Source organism: Neofelis nebulosa, chromosome 2, assembly GCF_028018385.1.
Source record: "Neofelis nebulosa isolate mNeoNeb1 chromosome 2, mNeoNeb1.pri, whole genome shotgun sequence".
Taxonomy (NCBI): domain Eukaryota; kingdom Metazoa; phylum Chordata; class Mammalia; order Carnivora; family Felidae; genus Neofelis; species Neofelis nebulosa.
The window spans coordinates 194,572,149-194,595,730 of NC_080783.1; the positions used below are offsets into that span (position 1 = coordinate 194,572,149).

Below are 23,582 nucleotides of genomic sequence, written 5' to 3' on the forward strand. Positions count from 1 at the left end.
GCCGCGAGGGGCGGCCGGCAGAGCGACGCGGAGCCCCGCCGGCGCGGACCTCGACGACACCCCCTGCCAGGAGCCCGCGCGCCCGGGGCGGCGGCCCTCGAGGGCAGGGAGCGGCGCCCGGCGGCCGCCCTTGCAGGTAAAGGCCGGGAGGCTGGCTCGGACTCCGGGGCTGGGGGCTCCCGAGGGCAGGACCCGGCCTAGGCTGCCCCTGAGATTGTCTGGGACAGCGAGATCAGCGACTTGGGCCGCGGCGTGGAGACGGGATGGGACCTCGGGCCAGAGTGTCGGCGCTAGGATGAGAGAGCCCATGCCGTTCCCTGTGCCCCGTTTCCCCCAGGCAGATTCCCGGATAAAGCTCTCTCCTCCCTTCCTCTCCCAGAAGTGGGGGCTCCAGCATCAGACTGCCGGGTGGAATCCCAGATGATGGGGCTCTGGGCACATCACTTCACCTCTGGGAGTCTCCCTTCCCACCTGCGAAGTGAGAGCGACAAAGCTTCCCCCACAGGGCGGTGGAGGAGACAGGAGGGGTGAGGGGCCTTAAAGCCCCCCTCTAGCCCTGGGCAGGGGAAACCCCTCAGCTTCTCCCTTCCCCCTCTCTCCATCTCTCTGCCATTCCTGGCTCGCTGGCCACCTTCCAGTTCCTCTGTTTTTCTGCTTCTGCCCCCAGGTCCCTCCTATTGTAGGTGTTCTGGCAGCACCCCCTAACTGGAGACTGAGGCTCAGCATCCCCCTGCCCCAGCTTGGAACCGAGACTTGCAGGGATGAGAGGGCCCTTGCTTGGCCCAGAGGGACTGGGGTCTAAGGACCCCAGGACAGCCTCCCCAGTGTGTGTGTCCAGAGGCTGGAGACGGGGTAGCCCCGGGAGTCCCTGGGTGGAGAAGCCCGGTTCGCTCCCCATTCCCCAGAAGTGGTCAGCTGGGGAAGGGCAAACTCTCTGAGTTTGCTTGTTGCGTGTACGTGTGTACCAGTGTGTGCGCCTGTCAGTGTGTGCACTTGCGCGATGCGAGGGGGACAGTGAGTGTCTGCCAGTTTATTAATGTGTGTCGGTGGGTGCTTGGGTGAGACTCCCAGTGTGTGTGAGAACATGCTAGGTTCCAGACAGGCCTCCGTCAGGGGTCCCTCGCAACCCAGAAGTGTTTCCTCTCGTCTGGCTTCAGTGCCTCTTGCTAAGACCCCTGTCCTTGTCTGCTAAGGGTCCATCCCCTCCTCAGAGTGCCCTTAGCAAAGGCCACCTCTGGGGAGCTGCCATGGTCATTTGAAAGGGTGGGGAGCTGGGGTGGCTGGGGTTTCTCTCTGGGCGTTGACCCTCACTGCCCTGAGCAGATGGAGTGCCCTCAGGGAGCCCATTCTAGAGCCCAGGACGGGGAGGGGGGGGGGTCTGGTGGGCACCCACTCTGCAGGGGAGCTGGCAGTTTTGGTCGGGGCATAGATGCCTCCACTGGGTTCTCACTGGGCTGGTGACCACTAACAGATCCTTGGACAGTCATCCCAGAATGATGAGGGCATACCACAGACACATTCACAGTCACACACAGCTACACTCCCTCCCACTGACAGTCATGCACAACCACACAGGTGAACATGCTCTACTGAACACACACCACCACAGATGCTGAAATGACAGGGCACGTGTGTGCACGCGCACACATACACACACACACACACACACACACACACACACATACCCAAACTCCTACAGACACATGGCAGGCCCCATGTGGCCCAGCCAGACATACTTAGGACAACACACATTCACACACACACTCACACACTCAGGCACACTCACCAGGGTCTCTCCCTGTGGTTTCACTTTGTCCACCAGAGTGAAAATGAGCGTTTCTGCTCTTTGGCTCAGTGGAAGAGGAAAGAAAAAATGGAAGTGAATTTGTCTGCTAGCAAGAGGGAGGGGAAAGATACCAAACAGGGCTGTCAGCTTAACCACCCCTCACTACCTCCTCTGCTCCTGGTCTGAGCCAGACCAAAGGTTGGCAGAGCCCCAGTTTCCCAGCCCTGCTGGCCCCCCAGCCCACTCCAGACCCCCCAGCAGCAGGCATGGGGGGCTCCCCTTATGGGACGGTGGGGCCTCAGATGAGCGGGTCCCATCTGTGGCCCGAGGCACTTAGAGTTGGCGTGGAGAACCGGAGAGGCACAGGGGCCTGTCATATGCGGTGCAGCTGTGTCTCAAAGTGTCTGTCGAGGTACATGAGAGGGAGGCACCGTGCAAGCCAAAGTGCCGGAGGGAGGGCCTATCAAGGAGGCAACACCAAAGAGGTGACTCTGGCTAGGGCTTTCAAGGAGAATGAGAACTTTGACAGGTGCAGGTGGTGAAAAGGGGGAATGGAGGCCATCCCAGTCAGAGGGAACAGCAAGTGCAAAGGTATGGAGGTAGGAAGGTTCTCTTAGGGGACAGTGAGCAATTGGTGGATCACACAGAAGGGGAATGAGTGGGAGGGACTGAGCACTACTTTGGGGTCAGATTTCCAAGAGCCCTGACCAGAGAAAGGGTGTGAGCCATACAATGATGCAGTCTGGGAATCACTGTGGTTGCTCCTGGGGCAAGGATAAAAAGGCATCTTATAGGCAAGGAAATCACTGAGGAGGCTGGGCCCATTTGAGGGTGAATGCAATGGCTGCCGAGGTGGGTGGCTGGCATGGGGATGAGAAGAAGCAGTAAGGGGAGAGACTGGTCAGGCCTCGGTGATTGGCTGTGGGGGTGAGGACAGGGTCAGCCAGGACCCTTCTCCTGGGTGATTGTGGCCTGTCTCTAGTGGAGGCAAGTGAAGGAGAGGTATGGATTTGGACCCTGGAGTCTGGTATGCTGAGATAGCGAGGGACTGGGTGTTGAGTGTGGCCATGAGTTTGGGGGTGTAGTGTCTGGGAGGCCTGGGGTGTGTGCAGAAGCCCGAGGAGGGGTGTGAGGCCATATGTGTATACACAGGTGCCCAGACATCAGCCAGGGAAGTCACACTCTCAGAAAGGGAATTCCGGATCCACTCTGTTCTGTGGGCATTTCCAGGGTCCTGGGGTGTGGGCAGTGGGTCTTGAGTGAAGGCAGTGTGTGCAGTGAGCGGAAGAGGTGGCCTTGGGAGTTAGACCTGGGTTCCTTTCCATGTGACCCTGGGTAAGCGGCTTCCTCTGTTTCCTCATCTATAAAATGAGAATGCTAATGCTTGTCTCCAGGGGTCATTTTACCTGCAGAGAGGTAAGGAGTGGTCCCAAGTCACATGTGTCATCAGGGTGTAGCACCTGGGACTTTCCCCCACACTTCTGATCAGTGTTGGTTGCACCTCTCTGGGCGGATCCTGGGAAGGGACGTGGGAGGACTTGGTCCTGCTTCCAGATTCTTGGAAAGGTCCGAATTGGGAGGCGACTGTGCCCGTGCCACCTGGATTGGCTGAGATTCCTGGCTCTTGGAGGGCAGAAGGGGGTGGTAGAGGGTTAGTGCTTCGTGGGGGGAGCCATGCCGGCTTTATCATCTCAGGGGTGGGCTCAAGGAGACTCAAAGAGGAACTTGCCTGAGGTCACACAGCACCCAGTAGCAGAATTGAGACCAGAGGCCAGGATCCTGGCCTCAAGCCTCCCTTCCTTCCAGAGGCCGCTCCACTAGTAGGAACCATCAAGGACTTGGGGTGGAAGGAACTTTATCACCTGAGTTTCTCTAACATCAGTTCTTTCTGTCCCCTTGGGGGAGGGTAACAGTAAGAGTTTATTGGGTGCCTACTGTGTGCCCGTTCCTATGTTCACATGTCTCATTTAGTCTTTGTAACAGTGCTGCAAGGCAAGAATCAGCGGCCCATTTAACAGAGGGGAAAGTGGAGATTCAGAGAGGTCAATAATCTGGCCAGGTGTCAACTTGTTGAGTGCTGAGCTGGGATTCACTCCCAGGTCTGTGAGGATGCCTGACTCATGTGCTTCCCACCAACCTCCCGGGTCACTGCCCTCTCCGGGGCCTGATTTGGTGGAGAAAGGGATGGAAACTTAACTGTTGAGCATCCACAGTGCCCCCAGACATTTTCACAGCACAAGGCGCTTTTTGTGGGGTGGGGAACATGGGGTGTAGCAGGCATGAGAAGGTCAGGCCCAAAGAGCCCGGAAGAGAGGGGCCTAGGATGGTGTTTTCTAGTGTCTAAGAGCCCACAGTGGTTCTGGTGGGCCCTACAAGGGAGGGAAGCTTCTGGAAGGAAGGGGTCCTGGTTTTGGGTCTCAGTTCTGCCACTGGCTGCTGTGTGATCTCAGGTGACTTCTCCTCTGGGGCCCCATATCCCATTTATGAGATGGGCCACTGATGCTACCCTGGCTCTCCTTAGAGCCCGTGCCGAGGAGCGATGTAGACTGGGGGGTGGAGGGGTCATTTCTCCTCTCTGGAAAATCAATCCCTGGAGGCTGACTCTGTGGTGTGCATCCCTGCCCTGCGGCCACAGCCCTCACTCCCCAGAAGCTTTCTCTGTGTCTAGCCTTGTTCCCTCCCACCACGGCTGGTGCTGGCCGCCATGCAGCCCTGCGTGGGCCCTTCAGGCCGCGCTCCTCTGACAGGCGACCACGGCTCAGCTCGTGGCAAACATTCTTTTCATAGTTCAGGGAGCACAGCAAATCCGGCCGCTTAGCCAGGAATGCAGAGTCCCCTCCTGCGGAGGCAGCAGGGACGGCAGCAGGGACTTGGGCAGGGGAGAGCTCCTGGGGGTCAGGCAGGAGGGGCTGAGGGGACCCCCTTCTCCCCGGCCCCCACTGTGCCTCTGCTCCAGGGGGCTGTGAAGCTGTCCTCATCATCTGTGGGCTCCCTCAGCTTAGGTGCAGACTCTGGGGCTATCCACCACTAACTGGCTGAGTGACCTGGGGAAAGTGACTGCTCCCTGAGCCTCGGTTTCTTCATTTGTAAAATAGGGTTTATAATACTAACCTCACAGGGCTTTGGGGAGGGGTTGTAGTGATGATAATTATAATAATAATAGCAGACATTTATTGAACGTTCCTATATGCCAAATACCACGAGAAGTTCATTATATGAAATTAACTCATGGAATCCTTACACGTGCTCCATGAATAGGAGTTGATCCCATGTCACTGATGGAGCAGCTGAGGCACAGAGGAGTGAGGTCACATGCTAGTAAGAGGTAGGGCTGGGAGACGAATCCATGCAGTTGGGCTCTTAACCCATCATGATTTTTCATTTTTTCTTTAAAAAAATTTTTTTTAATGTTTATTTTTGAGAGAGAAAAAGAGCACAAGCAGGGGAGGGGCAGAGACAGAGAGGGAGACACAGAATCTGAAACAGGCTCCAGGCTCTGAGCTGTCAGCACAGAGCCCGATGTGGGGCTTGAACTCGGGACAGTGAGATCATGACCTGAGCTGAAGTTGGATGCTTAACCGACTGAGCCACCCAGGCGCCCCACCCATCATGATTTTTCAAGCAAGACTCTCAGTCTGGGCCTGCTTGGAAAATGGGGACTTCTTCCGTGAGCCCATCTCCAGGACAGGTGGATCATTTGCCGATCAGCACCTCAGTTTGGAAAGTTAGGATGGGGATGTGGGCCTGGGACCCTGGCCAGCCTCCTTGGGAGCCCTTTGCAGAGAAGCTGGCAGGGGGCTGGGGGGTGCAGATTATCCCACCCACATCTGGCCTGGGATTTAGCTGGCAACAGGCTCCGTGCAAAGAGGAGATGTCGCCAAGGGAGGGGCTCAAGGAGGAGATTAGGAAAGGCAGCTGTGGGTGGAGGTTAAGAACAGAGTCCCATTGAAGTAGGCCCGGGCACTGCCCTGGCACACCCACCCGCCCCTGCTTCCTATTTGGTAGGACTGAGGGAGCCTTGATCAACTGGAGAAGGTTCCTGAGGCCCTTGACAGTAGCTGCCCATCCTATTCCCAGCCTTGCCTGTCCCCATTGCCATCTGGGTTGAGGCAGCACAGGTGGCGTGGAGGAGAAGTGGGGAGAAAGACCCGTGGCTGAGGTCTCCAGGAACCCCAGCTATATAGGGGTTTGGCCATTTGGGGTTTGGGCAAGCACCAAAGTTAAGATCTGGCCCCTGTGTTTCCCAGTCCTGTAACCTTGCAGAATGGATGTCACCCCTCTGGATCTTAGCGGTCCTCCTCAGAACGGGACAATTCCCACCTTCCAGGCTTACATGAAAATTGATGACGTAGTGCCAGGAGCATGCCTAGTGCCATGTCCAAGGCATAAAATGTACTTGGGGTTTAGAGACCATTGTCCATAAATGCTAACGTGGGAGGGGGTGGGGAGCCAGCTTTAGCCTGGGCCCAGGGTCTCTGATTCTGATGTTCTCAGGCTGACACCAGCTAGCCCTTCTCATTTCCAATCATCTGTATAATGCAGAGGTTAAGAGCCCCTTTGGAGACAACAGCCTCGGTTCCAATTCAGTCTCCATCCCTCATGAGCTGTGTGTCGTTGGGCCAGTTATTTAACCTCTCTGTCCCTGGTTTCCCCCTCTGTAAGAAGGGAAGGCAAAGTACCCTGCTTCGTGAAATGAGATCATCCACGACAGGAACCCAGAGCCAGGCACATAATAGGTGCACAATAAATGTTAGCTGTGATCGGTTAGTTCTTTTGTTTGTTTTTTTCCATCCTCTGGATACGTTTAGGGCTTTCACACCTCCACGCCCTCACACGTGCTGTTCCCTCGGCCTGGACTTATCACCTGTCCCCGCCACCCCCCCCCCCCCCCCCCCATTAAATGCATGTTCATCCTTCAAAGCCCAGATTTGACATAAACCACTCCTCCTCCCTGAGCCTCATGGTGGGGCTGGGGGCTGTGGCCAGAGAGGCTAGGGTTGAGTTGGGCAGTGAGGACCTCCCACTCAACCTCATCGGCTGGGCCGGGCCCTCAGAGAGTAGCCTCACGACCCGCGTGAAGGGTCATGGCGTTCAGTGGCAGGGACTGAGGCAGGTCTTAGCTGAGTCAGAGGAAAGGCCTAGGAGCTGCTGGCTCTGGCATCTCGCTGCTTGTGCAGCAAGAGACGGGGCTGGGATGTCAGAGTTTCCATGGGAGCAGGCAGAGGCAAGCAAGCAGCTGGAGGAGAAAGTGACGCTGCTGCTGGCCTCCCTGCCAGGTGGGCTGGCTAGGTGTCCCCTCCCTATCCACCCCGGAGTTACAGCTGGGCCTGGACTACAGCCTCAGCTCCCTTGTGTCCAGCTGTGTGACATGAACTAGACATGATTGATGGAGGCAGAAATGGGGACCTGGCCATCCAGGGCTCTGACCACATCTCCTTCCCACTCAACAACCTTCTGTGGCTCCCCACTGCCTTCCAAAGAAATGCAAGCATGGCATTTAAGGCTCCTCACTTTGTTGCCCTGGCCTTCTCAGCTCCTACTTGTCCTCTCCAGCCCACGGCACTTCTGGACCTTCCCTGTATCTGCCAAGCAGCTTCCTAGTGCCTGAAGTTCCTTTTCTTACTCTGCCTTTCAGACTCCTACTCTCCCTTCAGGATCCACTTCCAGAGTCCCTTCCTACATGAAGCCTCTGGGGAAACTCAAGGTGGAGGCAATGTTCCCTGCTTTGTGCTCCCCCAACCCAGAGATCTTACCCAATTGTGTGATGGTCACTTGTCTGATGCCTCCAGATAATTTAGGGCAGGGAAGTGCATGGGGCTGAGCCATTTCTGTGCCCCCAAGGCCCAGCCTCGGTTCCCCACATAGAAGGAGCTTCCTCAGGCAGGAACTGTAGCCTCTAGTAGGGGCCACCCTAGCCCAGGGCGTGGCAGAGAGTAGGGACATCTCCAGCATGGATCCTGGCACACAGAGAAGCTTCCTCAGCCTGGGCCCTAGGGCAGGAGGGACTCCATCAAGCCAGGGCCAGGCACCCCATGGGCATTGCCAAGTGTGCTGGGAACAGATGAAGGAAGACAGTGATTGTGGGGCACTCATCCTGGCTCCCCGAGACGAGGGGCTGAGACTGGGGCCAATTTCCAGCAGAGGCTCCCGGTAAGAGGCCTGCGGTGGGCACTGGGTGGCTGAGCCAGGGCAGGAGGCTTCCCGGCTCCTGGCATCTTCCTCACTGTTTCTCTTTCATCCTCAGGCCTTGCCTTTGCTGGGACCTTCAGAGGCCCCTCTGACCTGAGAGGTAAGCTAGATTTGGGGGCAGGGCTCGCTGATAGCCCCAGCCGGATGAGGCCTGTGCTTGCTGCTGTCTGACTTCGCTCCTGCCTGCTGCAGCAGAAGCCCCTCCCAGGCTCAGGGTGTCCTAGCGGGCAGCCCCTCTTGCAGGTGACCTCAGCTCCCTGCGGCCTGGGCTTTTAAAACCCCAGCCCAACTCGGAAGCAGCTTTTTCTCATTTGTGAACTATTTCGCCCCGGCTCCTTGGCGCAGCCTGTGTTTGCTTGGCCTGCCCGGGTGCAGTGGCCTGGCTGTGCTCCTGCCGGGCCCCCTCCCAGCCCAGCCCGACTCCTCCTGCCGCCGCCGCCGCCCGCCGCTGCCGCTGCCGCTGCCGCCGCCGCCACCGAGCGGGGAAGCCGCGAAGGCTCAGGAATCTTGGCAGGCGTGAGGCGGCAGCGGGCGGCGGGTGGCGCTCCGGAAAAGGCTGCAAATGTGAACCAGAAGGCGAGGGATTGGCTGCCGTGAAGGCCCTGCCTGGCCCGGCCTGGACCTTGGGCACAGCTGGGTCTGGGGGGGACATTTCCATGTTCAGTCCTGGTCAGAAGTTCAAGGCCTCTGCTGGGAAGTGAGCGATGTCACCAGCTGAGGCCTGAGCCCCTTGGCAGGGCAGGGCCAGTCTGAGGACACATACTGCCCTGAGTCCTGCCCACTGCAGGCCTCTTCTGGTTCTTCTGCCCCCAGATGGCTGTTCCTACCTCCCCGGACACGTTTTTGCCCCAAGATGCTCCTCCCCAGGGTAGTGGTGGGACTTCTCCTCTCAGAGATGGGCAGAGGCTGGAGGCCTGAGAGGTGGACCTAATCCCTGGCGGGAGGGAGAGTCAGCCCAAGCCCCCTACACCCCAGAGGTGAAAAGCATTCTGGAAGAACCACGAAGAACGGCCTGGAGCTGGAGCACCCAGGCTGCAGACTGTACTGAGCACCTACTGTGTGCCAAGCCTAGTCAGGTAGGGGTGGAGGAAGAGGGACGCAAGGGTAGCTGTTTTGCCTGAGGGAGGCAGGGAAGGCTGCTCGGAGGAGGCGGCATTTGAGCTGTCTTAAACAAGGAATAACATGTTTGCTTGAAAGAGAAAGAAAGGGATGGGGCGCCTGGGTGGCTCAGTCGGTTAAGCGTCCGACTTCGGCTCAGGTCATGATCTCATGGTTCGTGGGTTCGAGCCCCGCATCGGGCTCTGTGCTGACAGCTCGGAGCCTGAAGCCTGCTTCGGATTCTGTCTCTGTCTCTGCCTTTCTCTTACTCATGCTCTGTCTCTCTCAAAAATAAATAAATGTAAAAAAAAAAAAAATTAAAAAAAAAAAAAAAAAAAAGAAAGAGAAAGAAAGGGAATTCTGGGCGGAGAGGGCTGTGTGGCAAAGGTAGGCAGGCGGGTAGAGGAAAACAGTAGGTTTGGGGTGCCTGCATGTGAGGGTGCTGGGGCCCAGGACTGGAGCGGGCTCCTCTCACTCCCAAGTGTGTTTTCCCCAACGGGGAGTCTGCAGCCCTCATCCAGGCTACAGCAACCTAGCTGGTGAAGCCCTATTTTTATCTCCAGTCTGTGTCTTGCTCTGTCCAATTCCAGACGTGCAGTTCTCTGCCTCTGGGGTGCCCCCACCCCAGAGGTCCCCTATTCTTCTTTGCCCAGATGTTCTCAGCTCTGCGCTCAGTTTGGAATGTTCCACCATTACTCCTATGGACCTTAGAGCTTTGACCTGTCTCTCCAGCCTGCTTACAGTGCTGCTTCTCAGACTGAGGTCCCTGTGGTCTGGGCGACATGCCTGCAGAGGTGAGGGATATTGGGACTCTTGGCAAATTTGAAACCTGGTAGGGGACACAAGGTGGGCAGGGGCAGCGCTCCTGTCCTGCCATCAACCTGGATGATGAGATGGCCTCCAGGCAACGCTGCCCTGGCCTGGCTACCTCCCTTCACACCCCCAAGTCCAAGATTCCACGCAGTTCTTTGGTTTTGGAGCAATCCTCATGCCTGTGCATTAAGATGTGAGGGGGTCAGAGTCTCCTATTGATCTGCAAGGACAGAGAGCTCAGCGTATGGGGCACTGGGCTACACAAGTCTCCACCTGGGGAGGTCAGACACACACCTGATGTTAGCATGAGCATTAAGGCTATAAATGCTGGCCTTTCAGAGGGTCCCATCAAGAGACTGACAGCTAGAGATTATATTATAGAGGCTGGAACTCAGACAGGGATCGAAGTACAAGGACATAGGAGAGGAGAGAGACAAATGGGGTCACAGAGACAGGCAAAAATAGGACAGTGACACAGAGGTGGGATGAGAGAGACACCCGGAAGATGCCTGAGATGGACAGGCAGGTGAGAATCTGGGTTCAGTGACACCGAGACATGGAGGAAGGGACACGGGTGGGCATGGCACACACCCACATGGCTCCCACAGTCAGACTGTCCCGGCCTCCTCCTCCGTCGGACTCTCAGAGTGGGCACCACCGTTGTGATCTTGGGGTTTTGCCAGGCTCACCATCAATCTCTGCCCTCTCCACCTCCTCCATCTAAATTGGTCCACATCCTGCTGGGTCTGAAGTAGGCCTCCTTCTCCAGGAAGCCACGTGAATTGCGGAATAACATGGCATTTATGAAGTTGGTACTAGGGAGCCACTGGAGAATCCAGAGCAGGGGAGGGCCATGGGCAGAGCCATGCCAAAGTGTGGTCCACACACGGTCAGCATCACCTCACCTGGGAGCTGGTTAGAAATGCAGACGGTGGGTCCTATTCCACACCTACTGAATCAGGATCCCTTGGGGGGGGGGTGGCCCCGGAACCTGTGTTTTAACAAACCATCTGATGCACACTAAAGTTCAAGAAGTGCTGTTGGAGTATCTGTGGGAAAACAGAGAAGCTGAGAGTGAGTGTGGGAGAGAGGCTGCTATGATAATGCAGGCGAGGATCTGGCAACTTTATATAACAAACCTTTACTAAATGGTTGGGATGTGTCGGGGCTGTGTGTTGGGAGAGTACAGGGTCTGTGTTAGGACACAGATTATGGGGAATAAGGGAAAGGAATAGAAGTGAGAGAAATAGAGGAGGCAGTCTACAGGATTGGACTGGGGGTGTAAGGGTAAAGGAAATGTACAGTTGTGCATGTTGGTTACTATACAAGAGCACCCAGGAAAGGCGATGAGAGTATCTGAGTCTGCTGGAAGCAGGGCTCGCCTTTTCTAATTGTGTGAAGGCATTGTACAGGCTAGATTCCTCACTGCCCTGTAAAGAAGGAAGGATCAGAAGTGGTGTCCAGATATCTGGCCTGGGCCTGTGGGAGAGGCAAGGATGTCAGTAATGGGGAGAAGATAATGACAGCAGTTTGGGTGGAGGTATCTGAGGGCCAGCCAGGTGAAAAGGCTCAGCTCAGAGTTGAACACAAGAGTCAGGCTCAAAGTGAGGTTGTAGCTGGAGGCCGATGTGTGAGCCCTCGGTGATGGGACTGGGGCTGTGGGGCTGGTGAGAGCTGGAAACTGCAGGAGAAACATCCAGAGACAAGAGGTGAGGCCTGAGCCAGCTCCTTGAGGCAAGCCTGGGTCTGCAGAGTGGGCAGGGGAAGGAAGCCGAGAAGAATCTGAGGAGGAGCCTTTCCAGGAGGGAGGAGAGCTGGGCCACAGGCAGGATTTGGTGCTGGGGGGAGGAGGCACCAGGCGAGGGGTGGGAGCAGCACGCAGGGGTGAGGGGTAGAGATGGTCCTTTCAAGGAGCTTGGCTGAGAAGGCTGGGGAGAGGTGAGGGTGTCTGGGGCGGCGGGGGTGGGGGGGTGGGGGGGTGGTTAGGCCTGTGTGGACAGGTGAGGTAGAGGCTGGAGACGGGGTGGGGGTGGGGGGCAGACCCAGACAGAAGCCCCGGGGAAGGGGTATGGAGGCGGCTGGGCCTTGAGTAGGTAGCACCCTTTCATGTGAGACGCAGGAAGGGAGGACAGGAAAGAGCTCCCCAGTTCCCACCCGCTGGGAAAGAGGCAGGGGGCAGAGGGGCCAGGGAGGAAGCCCTGGCTGAGTCCGGAGCTGCCTGGCTGGGTGGGGGTGGGGCGGGCATCATGCCCAGTGGGTGAGGAGGGCAGCCCCTCTGTTCCCGCCTGAGATCCATGACTCCATCCCAGCCCTGAGCAGGCTGTGGGACTCCTGGTCAGTCTCATCTCCGGAGCGGTCAGGGAAAAGGCCTGGGAGGCCAGAAAATTGACTTTGGAACTTTCGTAAGGTCCTGGCCTTTGGCAGCAAGCCACCAGAGTTTTTTAAGGGTTGGAGGAGATGTTGCTTTGCAGCAAGAGAAACTGAGGTTAGACTGAAGGGAGAACTTCCTGGCCATCAGGGCAGCAGGGCAGAACAGCACACCTGGAGGGGCCAGTGACTCAGATCACCTCAGTTAATCCTTTCACATGTGAGGACACTGAGGCTCAGAGAGATTAAGTCACTTGCTCAAGATCACACATCTCATAAGTGGCTGTGCTGGAATGGGAGTCCAGGGGCTGCCAGAACCTAGGAGAGCTTTAGGGGTCCCCAGGGCTGGACCCCTGAGAGAGCGAGCCTGAGCAAGAAATGCTGCTCGCCTGTTGAGGTGGCAGAGACAGGGCTGGAGAGAGAGACAGAGAGAAATGAGTCCGGCCCAGAGACTCAGGGAGAGAGCAGAGAGGGAGGCTGGGTGAGTGGGGAGACAGGAGGTACTAGGGGAGCAAGCGGGGCAGCCGGATCCCGCAGAAATGTCTCCACAACAGGAAGCGTCTCATAACATACCTGTGGTTTGGCCAGGCCCCGGGGCTGCCTGAGCGCTCCCCGAGCTCCCCTCGCTGCAGCCGCCTGCCACTGCAGCCCGTCTGGGGTGGGGGGCTTGGAGCATAGGAGCCTGTGCAGGGCTGAGCTCCATCCACCCCCCAACCCCGGGAGGGGGGCTGCCAGGGCCACACCAGCCCCACCCCTGCATGGTCCATTAAGAGCCTTCTCCCTCAGCCCCCCTTTTTATCTGAGCCTCTGGTAGCTCATCTGTGAAGTGGGATGGAGAGTGCGCAGGCCTTTACATTACGTAGGATCGCCTGGGTCCCCTCTGCTGGTCACCCCTGGGACCAGACCCTCTGAGAGAGGGGACTGGTGGGGAGGGGTCACTGTTAGCTGAGGTCTCTTCCCTTCCTGCAGCCATGTCCAGGAGAGAGGGGTCTATATTTGTGCCACTTCTTCCTGCCGGCACCCAGTCCTTCCCCCCCAACCCCGCATTGGTCTGAAAGACCCTGGAGCACTCTGCACTCCCAGCCAGCTTCCTTGGCCGCCCCGGGAGGAGGCCCAGGCTGCCACAAAACGCTGACTTGGACAAAACGCTGTTTTACGGGGATTTGTTGAAAAGGGGGAAATCCCCGCTAAGGACTTGCAGCTGTCCAAACACCGCGTCTACCCTGCTGCCGCCACCACTCAATCCCCTGAATCAGCGTCTCCTTATGCACCCCACCTCCCGCCCCTGCCAGCCCAGCCTCTTCCCATCTGCCCTGACTCCTGTGTTCCCCCAGAGAGGGTGATGGCTTGCCCAAGGTCACACAGCAGAGCCGGCCTTGAGCCTCAGGGCCCTCCCCTGAACCCCGACACTCCTAGCAAATGAATCGTTCTTTTCTCTGCACCTCTGTTCCCTGTGCAGGCTGTTCTTAGCTGAAGTCCTTTGGGACAATGTGAGTGTTCCCACTTCTTCCCAATCTAGCCTACCTGCACCCCTCTGGCCTGGGGAGGGGGCTCCCAGGGCAGTGTGACAGGTACAAAGTCTGAGGAAAGGACTGAGTGAGTTATTGGCATGGTCTTTAAACTTGATGGTGACTTGAGGTCATCCAACTTTTATGGAGTGTCACTGTGTACCAGCCAAGTCCGGTGCTGGGCATGGAGTGGGGAGAATGTGGTGGGGACAGAGAGTGAAAAGGCCAGAGAGGAACACAGAGCTGGGACCAGGGCAGGCATCCGATAGGCTCCCTGGATGTCCAAGGATAAGTAAAAATCTGGAGACTCGAGTGTTCAGAAGCCACAGAGCTTCAGGGAGCCTGTGGCGCGGGAGGGGGGCGAGGGGCAGGAAAGGGTTGCCGGTGGAAAGGAGGCAGGGGGCTTGGAGGCACCCAGGCACCCCTGGGTGTGATGGTGGCTGGGTTGGGGGCGGTCTGTCCCACGAGGCTGCCGCAATGTGCCACTCCAGGGGCATCATTTCTCTCCGCAGCCCTGAGAACAGGCTCAGCACACCCCTTCTCAAGGTCATGGCTTGCTTCCACTCCCCGGCCCCCACTGGACTGGCAGAGGCCAGCCTCCCCTCCAGGAGCTGGAGTGATGTTCTCTCCCCAAACCCACAGGCAGTCTGGAGCCTCTCTGTCTGTCTGTCTAGGGGCTGCCCTCTCCTGTCTGCCTCCCCCTGCTGGTTCTCACAGACCTCTGCTCAAATCCTGGTTGCCAGCTCTCACCCTGGTGTGCATCGCTGTACCTCCCCAATCCTCAGGCTCCCTATCTCCAGAAAGAAGAGTGTGTGTATGGGGGGGGGGGGGGGGGAACTCTTCCTTCCCAGGGGCCTTGTGGGAATGAAATCATTTATTTATTTATTTTTAAATGTTTATTTAGAGTGCAAGCGGCTGGGGGGGGGTGGGGGGGGCGGGGAGCAGCAGAGAGAAAGGAAGAGAGAATCCCAAGCAGGCTCCGTGTTGTCAGTGAAGAGCATGACACAGGGCTCGATCCCACAAACCCTGATCATGACCTGAGCCAAAATCAAGTAGGATGCTTAACAGACTGAGCCCCTCAAGCGCCCCCCCCCCCCCCCCGGGGAATGAAATCATTCATTGAACAAAGCACTAGGCTGGAGGTCTGCTTGCAGTGAGCTGTCATCCTCACTCAGCCCCGCCTCACTCTAGAGGAGACGTCAGCTCTGGGGTCCTGCGGCAGACCTATCACCCTCAGTGGAGGGGGCACAGTGCAGGAGGTGCTGGGACAGGGCGAGTTTAGGAAGCCACAGGGTGTGAGGCGGGGACGCTTCCCAGAGATCCGCATTGCCAAGGAGGTTGTAAGATGGGGAGCTGGCTGGGGGGTCCTGCCTGGGCTCCTGGCTGGACTTGGGACTTTTGCCTCGGTGTCCTGCCTGCCTGTGCTCCCGCACAGTCCTTTGCCTTAAGCATCTTTCCAGCTAAACTTGAGGCTGCCTCACCCTCCATCACCCCCTACCCCAGTGAGGCCTCAGCTCAGCATGGGAAGAGGGTGAGGGCTCCCAGAACCAGGGCTGTGCTGACTCCTCCTGTGACAGTGCCATGACCGTGGCCTCTGGCCTACCAGGCCCCCCTTGCCTCCCCCTGCTTCTTGTTACAAGCTCTGCCCCCTCTGCCTGCTCCCTCACACCCCTGCCCACCCACCAGGCAGAACATTCTGGCTGTGTGCATGGGTGAGCACCCCCACTCCAGGGCCCCTGCCCGGTGCAGGTGGCCTGTGCAGGAGGGCCCATATCCCATGCCAGAGAGGTGGGACAATACGGTGGTTAGGGGCTGGGGCTCCAGGTTTAGGTTCAGACCGCACGTGCTTCCTCATGTGGAAAACAGGACCAGCAAGCCTCTCAGGGCTGAAATGTTAGGGCAGTGCCAGCCAGAGCCTCCATCAGCGGGACTTACCTGAGGGCCGGGCCCAGAGTCTGCAGCCTTAGTCCTGGCATCAATCGTGGTGCAGACAGAACAGGCGGCCTGTGTGGAGGGCTGTATCCTAGGCAGGATTCTTCTAGTCCAAGCTTCTGTTTCTACATCTATAAAATGGGGATAATAACTGTATGAGCCCCAGGGGTCACTGAGAGGATCCTGTGAGATGGAGCCTGCAGAGCTCTGGGCTGGGGAGCCCCACAGGTGATGGACGTTACTGTTACTGTTCTGGGGCTCAGGGGAGCTTGAGGGACCTACGGGCCCAATGTTACAAAACCGGTTGATGGCAGAGCTGGGTTGGCAGCTTCACCGGCCTTCTCCTGAGCTCTGCATCCATTCCTGTGAAGCTCTGTGTGATACTGAGCACCTCTAGACTCAGCCCAGCACCAGGGAGGGCTCTGCTCCCCACACGCATCCTGGATGTACATAACCCACCCCCAAACCCCTCGTGCATTCAGGCACATGTGTGGAGAGGCCCCTGGGGGTGAGAGGAGCCCAGAGCAGGGAGGCAGGGGAGGGACTTGCCTCGCATGTGCAAAATGCTGGGTAGTCTCTCCTTCCAACATTGATGGGTGCCCACTGAGAGGCAGGCACAGTATCGCCTCTCATCACGGCAGCCCTGAGAAGCGGGTTGTTAGTCCAGCGTTTTAAAATAACGTCTTTGGCACGCCTGGGTGGTACAGTTGGTTGAGCGTACAACCCTTGATTTTGGCTCAGGTCATGATCACGGGGTCGTGGGATGAAGCCTCACATGGGGCTCCACGCTGAGCATGAAACCTACTTGAGATTCTCTCTCTCTTCCTCTGCCCCTCTCCCCGCTGCTCATGCGCATGCTGTCTCTAAAATAATAAAATAAAAATAACATCTTTATTGAGATACAATTCACACATCGTAACAGTTGCCCCTTTTAAAGTGTCCGATTCAATGGTTTTTTTTAAATGTATTTGCCGTTGGCAGCCTTTACCACAGTCAGTTTTAGAATGCTCTCATCATCCCTACCGGAAACCCTGTACCCATCATTGTGGTCACTCCCTTTCCCCCTTCCAGCAGCCCTCAGCAACTACTAGCCCACTTTCGTCTCTTTACATTTACCTATTCTGGGCACTTCATATAAATGGAATCATATACAATTTGTGACTGGCTTCCTCACTTAGCATGATGTTGTCAGGGTTTTCCTGTAATGTGACACGTAGCAGTACTTTACTTTTATTGCTGAATAATACTCCGTCGTATGGTCATGCCATCATCTGTCCAGTGCACATCTGGGCTGTTTCTACTTTGTGGCTGTTATGAATAATGTCGCCATGAACATTTGGGTATGTGTTTTTGTGTGGACATCTTGTCCCATGAGGAAAGTGAGGTTCACAGAGTGGAAACTCTAGCTGGCGAGTAGAAAACGCAGGCTAGGTGTCCACATCTTGTTGGACAGGCCTTGTTCTCAGAGCTGAGCTAAGTGCTGTGACAGCGCTAGGTCAGGATGTGAAGGAGTGAGGGGTTAACTTTATAGAAGAAGGGGTGACGGCTTCCCAAAGGCCTTAAAGGATGAGTAGGAAATTGAAAGAACATCGCAGGTGGAGAAACAGCAGGGGCAAAGGCCCAGAAGTGTGAGGCTACCTCATGTCTGGGGCAAAGGTATGGTGGAGAGGAGGAGGGGAGACAGGGGTGGTAGGTGATAGGGTCGGAGCCACAGGCACAGACTAGATTTAAAAAGGTCTTGAATGCCACGCCAGACACCACAGAGGATCCTGAAGGCAGAGGGGAGCCCCAGAAGGGCACCATCAACATAATGTGAAGTCAGACAGACCTTAGCCCCCAGTTCTGCTGACCTTTGCTTTAGTTTTGTCATCTGGAAAATGGGGATGACAATAATAATAACTTGTTAAAGTATTGAGAGCATTAAGTGAGTTCCTGTCTCTGGAGCACTCAGCCCAGTACCTGGCAGAAAGCCAGCCCAGCACATGGTAGTGGGTGTTATCATCAAAGGGTTTTTAGCAGGGGTGTGCCGAGGTCAGATGGGTGCTCTGGAAGGTGTACATTCTGATCTTTTTGTGAGCCCCTGGGTCTGGTGCTAAGCCACCCGGGGGCTGGCTCGATGGCCTGTCTCGGTTCTTCACTGCAGCACGCCCGCGGACGCCATGCGGGGGGCTCTGACGCCCCTATCTTCGCTGCTGCCACTGCTGTCGCTGCTGCTGCTGGGGTGCGGACCGCGGGCGGCCACCGGAGGCGGGGCCGGCGGGGCAGCGGGCTACGCGCCCGTGAAGTACGTGCAGCCCATGCACAAAGGACCCGTGGGGCCGCCCTTCCGCGAGGGCAAGGGCCAGTACCTGGGTGAGCGCCTCCCCGCCCCGCAGGGCCTCAGACAGCTCCTGACCCCCACCGGCTCCTCCCTGGCCCTCAGCCACAGCCCCTCCGTCTCTACCAGAGACCTTCTCCGCTTCCCTTTTCTTCCTGACGCCGGTCTGGGGATTCGGCTCTCCGAGGGGCCGGAAGTGGGCGGCTGGCAGAGGTGATCTTCAGGTGGGGTGTGGAGGGGGAGGGACGGAAGTAGGGGCGCCCCGCTGCAACTGGTTCTAAGGAGGGCTTCTGGCGCCACCTGGCGGCCATTTCTCCCCCTCCAGGTCTTGCGGGGATGAGAGTCACCCAAGTTTTTGGGAAGGATCGACCTGGGTAGGTTGGGTGCTAGGAGCCCCCAAGATGGCCACTGGACCATCCCTAAACTCCATCATCCATGTACACACGAAGGGGAGACGGGGTGTGGCCTTTATGAGCAGATGTAGTGTACCCCATGGGGGAGTGGGTAGAAGGGTCCAACCGTCTCCACTGGCAGGCCCCTGACTGCCCCTTCTCTCTCTCTCCCTCAGAAATGCCTCTACCGTTGCTGCCAATGGACCTGAAAGGCGAGCCTGGTCCACCTGGGAAGCCTGGGCCTCGGGGGCCCCCTGGCCCTCCTGGCTTCCCAGGAAAACCAGGCACTGGAAAGCCAGGGCTACATGGACAGCCTGGCCCTGCTGGGCCCCCTGGCTTCTCCCGGATGGGCAAGGCTGGTCCCCCGGGGCTCCCGGGCAAGGCCGGACCACCAGGGCAGCCAGGGCTTCGGGGAGAGCCGGGGATACGAGGGGACCAGGGTCTCCGGGGCCCCCCAGGACCGCCTGGCCTCCCTGGACCCTCAGGCATTGCTGTCCCTGGGAAGCCAGGCCCCCAAGGAGTGCCAGGGCCCCCAGGATTCGGAGGGGAGCCAGGACCCCAGGGGGAGCCTGGGCCCCCAGGTGATCGAGGCCTCAAGGGGGATAATGGAGTAGGCCAGCCAGGGCTACCTGGGGCCCCAGGGCAGGGAGGTGCCCCTGGACCACCTGGCCTCCCTGGTCCAGCTGGCTTGGGCAAACCGGGTTTGGATGGGCTTCCTGGGGCCCCAGGAGATAAGGGTGAGTCGGGGCCTCCTGGAGTGCCAGGACCCAGGGGGGAGCCAGGGCCTCTGGGCCCAAAAGGGCCCCCAGGTGTGGATGGTGTGGGGATACCAGGGGTGGCAGGGGTACCAGGGCCACAGGGCCCAGCAGGGGCCAAAGGGGAACCAGGAACCCGGGGCCCCCCTGGCCTGATAGGCCCCACTGGCTATGGGGTGCCAGGACTGCCAGGCCCTAAGGGGGACAGGGGCCCAGCTGGGGTCCCAGGACTCTTGGGGGATAGGGGTGAGCCAGGTGAGGATGGGGAGCCAGGGGAGCAGGGCCCACAAGGCCTTGGGGGCCCCCCGGGACTTCCAGGGTCTGCAGGGCTCCCTGGCAGACGTGGGCCCCCTGGGCCCAAGGGGGAGGCAGGGCCTGGAGGACCCCCAGGAGTGCCTGGTATTCGGGGTGACCAGGGGCCTAGTGGCCTGGCTGGGAAACCTGGGCTCCCAGGAGAGAGAGGACTTCCTGGGGCCCATGGACCCCCTGGACCTACTGGGCCCAAAGGTGAGCCTGGTTTCACAGGCCGCCCTGGGGGACCAGGGGTGGCAGGAGCCCTGGGGCAGAAGGGTGACTTGGGGCTTCCTGGGCAGCCCGGCCTGAGGGGCCCCTCAGGAATCCCAGGTCTCCAGGGCCCAGCAGGTCCTATTGGGCCCCAGGGACTGCCAGGCCTGAAGGGTGAACCGGGCTTGCCAGGACCCCCTGGAGAGGGGAAAGTGGGGGAACCCGGAGTGGCTGGGCCTACAGGGCCTCCTGGGGTCCCCGGTTCCCCAGGACTCACCGGCCCTCCTGGGCCTCCCGGGCCACCTGGTCCCCCTGGAGCCCCCGGGGCCTTTGATGAGACTGGCATCGCCGGCCTGCACCTGCCCAATGGTGGAGTGGAGGGCGCTGTGCTGGGCAAGGGGGGCAAGCCACAGTTTGGGCTGGGCGAGCTGTCGGCCCACACAACGCCTGCCTTCACTGCTGTGCTCACTTCGCCCTTTCCCGCCTCCGGCATGCCTGTTAAATTTGACCGGACTCTCTACAATGGCCACAGTGGCTACAACCCAGCCACTGGCATCTTCACCTGCCCTGTGGGCGGGGTCTACTACTTTGCTTACCACGTGCACGTCAAGGGCACCAATGTGTGGGTGGCCCTGTACAAGAACAACGTGCCAGCAACATACACCTACGATGAATACAAGAAGGGCTACCTGGACCAGGCATCTGGCGGGGCTGTGCTCCAGCTGCGGCCCAACGACCAGGTCTGGGTGCAGATGCCATCGGACCAGGCCAACGGCCTCTACTCCACTGAGTATATCCACTCCTCCTTTTCAGGGTTCTTGCTCTGCCCCACATAACACCACGGGGGCCTTGCCGCCTTGGCCTCCTCCTCTTTAGTGGTAGAGAGACCTTCTCCGTTACAAGAACCTCCATTTAAAGAAAAAAACCAAAGGCTGAACACACGCGGAAACAGCGGCGGCCGTGGCCTTGGCCCAAGGAGATGGATTCGGTTTCTCCCTCCATGCAGGCTGAGGTGGTTCCTGGAAGAGGCTGGCCTGGGTTCCTCTCCCCCAAGTGTCTGTGCAGTGCTGGGGTTGCACCCCCATTGCAGGCAGGGCCCCAGGACGCTCAGCTTGGCTGTCGGAGACCCCTGCCTCGTTGGGAGTCCTGGGCTCTGCTGGGCGGTGAAGGATGCTGCTTCTCGGAGTCAGAGCTGAGAGGGGCCCGTGCCCCCCCATGCCATTTTCCCAGGGAGACATGGGCCCAAGCCCTGCCCTTCCTGCTGGCCTCTGGATGGCACCTGCTTAAGGAATGAGGCATGGCCACCCTCGGATCTTGGCTGGGGCTCTTCCAGCTCTCCCGGGACCTCCAGCAGATGACGGTGGGTCCCCTGAAGAATTTTTGCTTTCGGGGGAAAGCAAAGGGTGGGGGGCATTGAGGTGGCCAGTGTGGACACCCTGCCAGTGCTGCAACCCCAGGGTGATGCTGTGGCATCAGGCCTGTCCAGGGTGTGTGGCCCCTCCTGCAGGCTCCTGGGAATGGCCAGCCCCCTTTCTGCTCCAGCTGCAGCCACAGGAGCAGTGGTTTGTGACAGGAGGGGCACGGACCTGGGGCAGGATGGCAGCCCCTCATGTTCATCTCCAACTCCCAGCCTGCTCCCACCAACTGGCTCTGCTCAGTGTAAGGGCAGCTGCACAGGCCCTTAGGGACTGCCGCAGCAGGCACGAGGCAGGAGCGACCGTCAGTGAACACAAGTGTCCTCCCTTTCTCTCCTTTCACCTGCTGGCAGAGGGCTGATGTTTTCATACAAAATTGTAAGGTGTCCTTGCCACACTCAGCCTGAGTGTCCCCAAGGCAGAGAGCCTCTTTTTTGGCCCTCAGAACAAGGTACACACAAGCTCTGGGATGAAGAAGGCTCCCGCCTGCTTCTCCTTAACAAGAACCATGTGGAGGGTATGTGTGTCTACCAGAGGGGTTAATCTGAGGGGGCTTCCTCTCCTTCCACCCTCTGGTTCCAATTTCCTGTTCTAAGCAGGATTAGGGCCCAGAAGGCTGAGGCTCTGAGAAAAAGGGTGCCAATAGGCTCCTTTGGGATGAGTTGACTCTGGATGTTTCTGCCATTTTCCCCAAGCAGAGCCCCCACCTGTAGGAAATAGGCAGGATTCCTGACCCTCCCATCCCCTAGTTCAAGCTCAGTAGATAAAGCAGAGATTAGTGCTGGGACAAAGCTGGCCACTTTCCCCGGTGGCTCCAGGCCTGTCCATTCAGCTCTCCCCAGGACAGCCCATTTGTCTGTACCAAGTGTGAACCTGGGTCACCCAATGTGGTCTCACACTGCTCCAGTACTGGCCAACGCCAGACTGTCCATGCTGAAAATGGGAGGGTGGTGGCTGACTTCTGGCTCACTGAGCTGCAGTGCCCTGGGCCCCTCGCCAGGCCTCCCTCCCCGACCCACTTCTCCCAACAAAGTAGGCCATTTGACTGCTTGCTTTGTCTTTCAAAAGAAGGGAAACCCAAAGCTGCCAAGTGACACTTTAATAGGTTTTGGCTGGGGTTTGTGGTGGATTTCTTGATCCCCGATACCCAAGAGAAGGGAGGAGTCTCAAAACAAGCTTGGTGGGGTCCCTTGCTCACCCTCCTTCCTGAGCCAAAGCCACCACCATCTGACCAGTCAGGGAGGGGTTCTGATAGGCAGAAATTCATCAGCTCTCGGGGGTGGGGTGGGGGGCATTGCTCAGGGCCTAAGGAGGGCACTGGGGGAGCCAGAAAAAGCTATTTCATAGAGCTGAGCTTCCGCTAAATGTCATTCCTGAAGCCTTTGGGGAGGGGTGGCTGATGTTTCTGAAATGTCTATGGGATTTTAATTCCAGGTGTCCACTTAACTGACCAGCTTTGATAAACAATGCCAAGTTTTAACTATGAAAACTACAGTACCTTGGTGCATTTTTATATTCTGATTTCTAGGATTTGTGTTGTTGTTGTTGTTGTTTTTTTTTGGTTGTTTTAAGATTAAGGTTTAAATGTTTTCATTAGTGATTTCATTTCTAACTTGGTATATGAAGCTTAGTTCTCTACATACTTATTATGTGCCCTGTGTCACAGATTTGGGAAAAACACACTTGGGAATCAAAAAAAAAAACAAAAAAAAACAAAAAAAAAAACAAAAAAACCCAAACAAACCATAGGACTTCTTTTTGAAAAGAAAAACAGCAGTATTGACTGTATTGACACACCTCAATAAAACCTGTTGTATAAAACAGTGCTGTGCAGGAACTGGCATTGATGTGGAGGCATCTCAAGCCTCTGGATTTCATAAGGCATCCAGGGAACTCTTTGGGGCTCTGGTTCTATGCCTTCTCTCCAGGAGCATGCATTGCTCCCCAGGCCCCCAGCCATGGGTTCTGTCACCACATCACAAATGCTGGATGCTCCTAAGCTGCCTAAGGCTCTGCACCAAGTAAATGCCAAGAGGCATTTTAAGCAACCAAAGCAAGGCAGTGATTGGGATTGGAGTTGGGGGAGATGGTTTGAGCTTCTCTGGAACATTCCTGCAAGCTCTTAGGGGTGGGAGAGCATGAAAGCTGGCTCAGAATCCCAAGGACCAAGTTTCAACATTTGATACAAATTATGAATGAAATTATGAACCTTTGATCCTGAGGGTGGGGCCAGTGCCAGGCCCGCTGCTGAAGGCACGACTGGAGGTGCTGTCCTGGACTGAAAGCACCTGCCCGCAGCTTCCCATGCTGAGCACTAGGCATCGGTCCCTGGCTCTAGGGATGGGGCAGCAAACCTGAAACAATCCAAGTCCTGGAAGTCCTGTGGTTTGCCCCTGCCTACTTTCTTGGCTGAAAGCAGACCTGCCCATCAGTCCTCAAACCTCAGGTTAGCTGCAAAGCTGGGCATGCTTCTCTCTTCCCTGAGGCTAGGATAATCTGAAAATCT

The 23,582-nt window shown here is 57.5% G+C and overlaps 1 protein-coding gene and 1 long non-coding RNA gene across 4 annotated transcripts; one reads left to right on the forward strand and one right to left on the reverse strand.

Annotated features, from left to right (window-relative positions):
• COL8A2 (collagen type VIII alpha 2 chain) lies at nucleotides 1–22,568 on the forward strand. 3 transcript variants are annotated; one of them, XM_058718070.1, is made up of 4 exons: nucleotides 10–136; nucleotides 8,031–8,075; nucleotides 17,837–18,045; nucleotides 18,579–22,568. In XM_058718070.1, the coding sequence occupies exons 3-4, from the start codon at nucleotides 17,853–17,855 to the stop codon at nucleotides 20,495–20,497; spliced, it is 2,112 nt and encodes a 703-aa protein (XP_058574053.1). In that variant the 5' UTR covers nucleotides 10–136; nucleotides 8,031–8,075; nucleotides 17,837–17,852; the 3' UTR covers nucleotides 20,498–22,568. The 3 variants fall into 3 exon arrangements, with proteins under 3 accessions (XP_058574054.1, XP_058574053.1, XP_058574055.1); XM_058718071.1 differs by lacking the exon at nucleotides 8,031–8,075 and having other exon boundaries at nucleotides 1–136; XM_058718072.1 differs by lacking the exon at nucleotides 10–136 and having other exon boundaries at nucleotides 6,721–8,075.
• On the reverse strand, nucleotides 10,241–15,820 carry LOC131505032 (uncharacterized). Its single transcript, XR_009258251.1, has 2 exons — nucleotides 15,697–15,820; nucleotides 10,241–10,935 (listed from the first exon to the last, which is right to left on the reverse strand). It is a non-coding gene; the product is annotated as an uncharacterized LOC131505032 (long non-coding RNA).
• Nucleotides 22,569–23,582: the final 1,014 nt, after the last annotated feature.